Source organism: Cyprinodon variegatus, unplaced genomic scaffold (assembly GCF_000732505.1).
Source record: "Cyprinodon variegatus isolate N-32 unplaced genomic scaffold, C_variegatus-1.0 Scaffold815, whole genome shotgun sequence".
Lineage (NCBI taxonomy): Eukaryota > Metazoa > Chordata > Actinopteri > Cyprinodontiformes > Cyprinodontidae > Cyprinodon > Cyprinodon variegatus.
Genome location: NW_015151268.1, coordinates 118,805 through 123,929, shown reverse-complemented (window position 1 = coordinate 123,929; position 5,125 = coordinate 118,805). Strand labels below are relative to the sequence as shown.

At 34.9% G+C, this 5,125-nt stretch overlaps 1 protein-coding gene across 1 annotated transcript; it reads right to left on the bottom strand.

Annotated features, from left to right (window-relative positions):
• Positions 1 to 141: 141 nt before the first annotated feature.
• Positions 142 to 1,951, bottom strand: LOC107098840 (erythroblast NAD(P)(+)--arginine ADP-ribosyltransferase-like). Its single transcript, XM_015396698.1, has 3 exons — positions 1,906 to 1,951; positions 1,694 to 1,766; positions 142 to 1,367 (listed from the first exon to the last, which is right to left on the bottom strand). Coding segments are annotated over exons 1-3 (798 nt in total). The 5' UTR covers positions 1,908 to 1,951; the 3' UTR covers positions 142 to 644.
• Between the last annotated feature and the right edge of the window lie 3,174 nt (positions 1,952 to 5,125).

Genomic DNA, 5,125 nt, shown 5'->3' with positions numbered 1-5,125 from the left:
CAATCTAAATTTCACTACATGCCAACACACACTACTGTCTATTATAGTAACAGTGCCATCTTTTATTGACTTTTTTCAGAACAAAGTGCAGTATCCAGTGTACATACTAACACATAAAAAATCAATGAAATCAAGCTCTGTTGTTGAAGAAAACACATCAAAGTAAAGTAAAGTAAAGTATTGAAACATTTGAGTTTTCAGCAGATAAAGCATTTTAGAGGAAAGGTTTTGATTAGTCAATATCTTGTCTGTAGCAGAAGCAACCTAATCATTATCACCTGAATACAATTTTTACACAAGTTTCTCAAAATAACTGGAAAACCATGGGATGCAAGTCAAAATTGTTTCACAAATGTATTTGTGTTGATTTAGTTTTGCAGACACTAGTCACTCCAAAATGTTAAAGTATATGTTTCATTTGAAAAAAAATTCAGATATATTAAAGGTTGTTTTAAGATGGCAAAAGCCAAAACTGTAAGCTCCACTGAAGTAGCCCTTAGATTAATGTCACGTATCAAACATCTGTATTTTCATTAGAAATGAGGTGATTAATGTGAACCTGCCTCTTACAGGTTGGACTTGTCTAAACATTGGGCAAGAAGAAAATGCATGGGTGCATAGCTACAGATTTAGAGAAAAAAAGATCACAGATGACTTATACTGCAGTCAAGGTTGCTTAAGACACCAGTGCTTTTCAAAGTATAAACATTCTCACAGTCAAAAAGACCCTCTGTCTTACCTTTGCTAGTTATTTTGAACTTTTCATATGGTGGAATGAGCCATTCCTTCTCATGATCTTTAAGTTTTGGGTATTTTTTTAAAAAGGCACCATAACAAGTTTCAATTTTAAAGCATGTCTTTTTACCAAAATTGGTCAGGTTTGATAAATTAGAGGAAGAAGTAAAAGTACCAAATCGAATTTCTTTGTTGACATCACCAGTGAACTTAGTTTTGGTTCTGCGGTATGTGATGTGACATCCTGGTTGTTTGAGTATCTGTATAACCCTAGTCAGCCAAAAATGTAAGGAATGGAATTGAAAGGATGAGCCATAGTAATTTCTCATGGTCTTAACTGCATTATTGAATATCTTATAGAAGTTTTCTTGTCCTCCAGCTGTGTAAAGACAAATTGCTTGCATGTGATCTTTTGTCAATGCTTCATCTCCTTTTTCTCTTTCCTTTAAGTTTCTTTGAGCACAATTTTCAGCTTTTGTCCAAACTTCTCCGAATAGCGTATTTTTTGCTTCATTTTTAAAGTATGTGTTCTTGACCTTTTCTTCCATCTTTGTAACACAGGTAGAGTACCTGTCATCAACTGATTCTTCAGCCATGTCTAATGGGTAGGACTGATCCTCTTCGCCAACAATCTAGAAGTAGAGAAAAAGTATAGAGAATAAAAAGCCAAGCAGGAAGGAAATTAAGTTTCATAGGTAGCATTTTTTATCTGCTATAAATAACATATATGCTCCACTATTGAAAGTAATTTAAAAAAAATAGTTGCACATTAACATTAAATGTACCCACCATAGTTTAATTTTGAACATATATGGAATTGTTTTGTATTTACAAATCTTAAGACAAACGTCGAACGACCAGGGCCAGAGTGGTAAATATTAATTTAACCTATACTCAAGGATTAAAAACATTTTGAAATAGTTTATATAACAATGTAGCACCAACCAAAATCAATTACCTCCTGCAGTTTGCAGCAAAGAAGCAAAAACAAAGAACCAAGGATAAACAATTTGGTATTCATCCTTGCAATCCTGTAAAGAAAAATATACATCCAGAAAAATAGAAAATCAACATTAATCATTGCAGTGAACTGACATAAGTAATATTATGATTCAAAAGCAAAGTAACTCCAGCAGTTGTTAGGTTAATATGCAATCAGAATCATCTTACATGTATTGTATGCTGTCGTCTTGAAAGATTCTGTTAGAGGAAGAAGTGCAGACCAACCTGATCATTATTTGCAAAGTGGCTGCTGCTTAAATAGTCTGCTTTCTATAAAAGCACCACCCACATGTACATCCTCCTGTCCTTTTTTACCTTTCTTTTAATCCTCCTTGGTGCTCTTTAAAAAGTAGACATAGGTTCTTGTCCAGCTTCTTATGTCACACATAAAGTTGTAAGTATAGTTTTACATTTTCTTTTCTGTTTTTATGTGTTGTCCTGGTAGACAGAAAATTCAGTTTTTTTTATTTAAATTAACCCAAAAATCTTCAGCCACTCCATTCAGTTCTACTATAAATTCAAAAGAGGTGGACATATGTGCGAGTAACCTGTCTTGCTCAAAAATATAACTTAAAATCTTGTAATGCAAGACACATGTTGGTTCAGTGCTGAGAGAAGAACATCAATATGGCATATAAGAAGAGAAGTGAAAGACGTTTTTGTTTGTGCACAGAAGCACTGAATTATTTCTTATCATATGCCTGTTTTAGTCAATATCAGTTTCTAAATCTAGTAAATTATTTAGTGCATGTGTCTAACTTGAAGGCAATGAGCTGAATCTGGCCTTAAGAATGAAAACACTGGGAGTGTAGCTCGAATAAAACATAAACTCTGTTAATTAAATGATAAAATCACAATTTGTTTTAAACAGCTGTGACCAGCCCTTTTAAAGACTTAAGCCAAAGTCACATTGAATGCAGTGCAGGCAACGCAAGGGACCGTAATAATCTAAATCAGTGTGCACACTCACATCGGCACTTGTGCAGAGTGGATGCAGTTATTGAGGCTGTGTGGATCACACGCCAAACAGGAAATTATATGAATATAAATTTCCGAACACAATCAACCAATCAACCCACACTAATTAGACAAGAAAGCAAAAGGGAAACAGAAGGGCTGTTGGATGATGGAGGGATTGTATATGCACCAATTAAGAATGTAAACCTGCTTAGAACTTCTTTGCTCTTGACCACCATTTCTGCAGCTGGAGCTGCAGTAGGGAAAACGTGGTTGCAGTATTTAGTGTTAGTGACTTTCAGCATCCTGCCTCCCCTGCTGATGCAGAGTGATCAATATGAGGCCGGTGTTATTCTCAAAGCGGCCAAATACAGAAATTAATTTGACACCCCTGCTGTAATGTTTTTAACCATTTTACCTGTTGTAAGTTTTCCACTACAGAATCTACATATGCAATCTGTATATGTTTCACCTGATTAAAAAAAAAACAAGTTAATTGTTTTAAAGAAGGAAATGATTTTAAAAAGAAAGTAATGCACATTTAACCGTAAAAGTATCTTACCTACAGGGATTCTCTTTATATGATATATTAATATAAAAGGGTGGTGTGCTAAACAGATCTAAGTTTATTAATGACTGTAATGACATCATGCCAAATTAATCTGGGTAATAAAGTGATCTTGTTCTGCTTGACTTAACCACAGTTTTTTTTTTTTTACAGTAGGCCACAATATTTTATCTTGTTTACAACACCAAGTGGGTTTTTCTGGTACAACATAAAACTTCTAAAGTTCCTTTTTTGTATATAGATATTGTCTGTTAGAATTGTACATTCTGAATCCTCCTTGGCTCAATTGTCTGACCCTTTGATGTTCATTCTTAAGAACCTTGCTTTTCTACCTTTATCTTCTCCCTTTGACTGCAACATCTGTAATTGTTAAGCTAACAACACAAATACATGCACGCCTCTAACAAGAGACACAATTTCACTTCTTTTTTTGTTTAACAGCACTAATGACTTGTTTTTATGGACAGTAGGCTGAAAGGAAAGGCAGTATGAGAGAGAGGGAAAGACATGCAGGAAAGGACAACAGGCCAGATTTGAACCCGGGTTGCCCACGTTGAGGACTAAGGCTAACCACTGCGCCACCAAAGCATGCCCCACTCCAGGCACTTCTATCATGATTTAAACACATCAAAGCCTGGATTCTTGTAAAGGTTTTTCAACTATGACAAAATAAAAGTGATTGGTGTGATGGTGTTTGGTCCTAAAGCAGACAGTAAAAGCATTTCCATCAATGTTATTTTATGTGCATTTCAAATTATCACATTGAAATAACTAAATAGAGACAGTAAAATTCAAACGAAGTTCACAAAATTTTTTGTACAGAATTTAGTATAGAAATTTTAATGCTTGCTTGAGGTGATTTTTGACGAAGAAAAAGCTAAGAGTAGATGGAAATACATTTGTCCAGCAAAATGTAGAACAACGGACTGCAGTTTTTTTTCTATTTCACATTTCTGTGCCAAATTAAATATAAAGAAAATGAATAATTAGCAAATTAAAATATATTTTTTAAACATTGTTTTGGGCTGTAAAATAATGATAGTTTAATTAGGCACAAGTAAAAGAACAATTAAAACCACCTTACAGTTTTGCAGTCCTCACAAAGTTTTTAGCCACTTAGTAATTTATAGTGGCAATCTGCTAATCAGTGGCAGATCACATTGCAAGCAAGATGAATGGTCCCTAGATTTATGAATTCACAAACTCCCAAAAATACATCTTGCCAGGAGCCAGCAGATATGTTTGCCCTCAAAACAAAAATGTTTCTGAACAGTGAAATGTAATGGCGTGTATGACATCACCGTGACAAACACAGGCTAAAAAGCTGAAGTAAAACAAACATGGCTGCGCCAGTTTTAGCTGGAATACCCTCTATTTCTTTGTGAAAGACAAGCAAAAGGACACAATTTTTTTGGGGAAAAAAAATTTCTACATGAGCCTTCCCAGATTAATATGTTGTAGTATAAATTAAATGTGTAAATCTAAGTGTAATTCTGGCTTTTGCTGGGTTAGCATAACGGTACATTCACACAAAACACGGTGACTGTGGTTAGATTTACATAGCAGTCCTTTGCAAACCGTGTTGACAAGAGCAGTGAAGCAGACCGTGTGGAATTCCTCACAGTGAGAGCAGTCACCATAGATCTGAGCTGCTGCGAAAGAGCTGCACAACATAGGCAGAGTAAAACGGTGAACACTGCACTAACAAATCAATTTATTTTATTCAAAAAAAGGCAATTCACAGCACATCTCAAGTTTACATAGACAAAACAGTCAGACTGGTTGAACGCTTCTGTTAAGGAAAACCATTTGAGTTTGAGTCAAGACATCCTTCTCCTGGACAAGCTTGCGGCAATGGTTTTC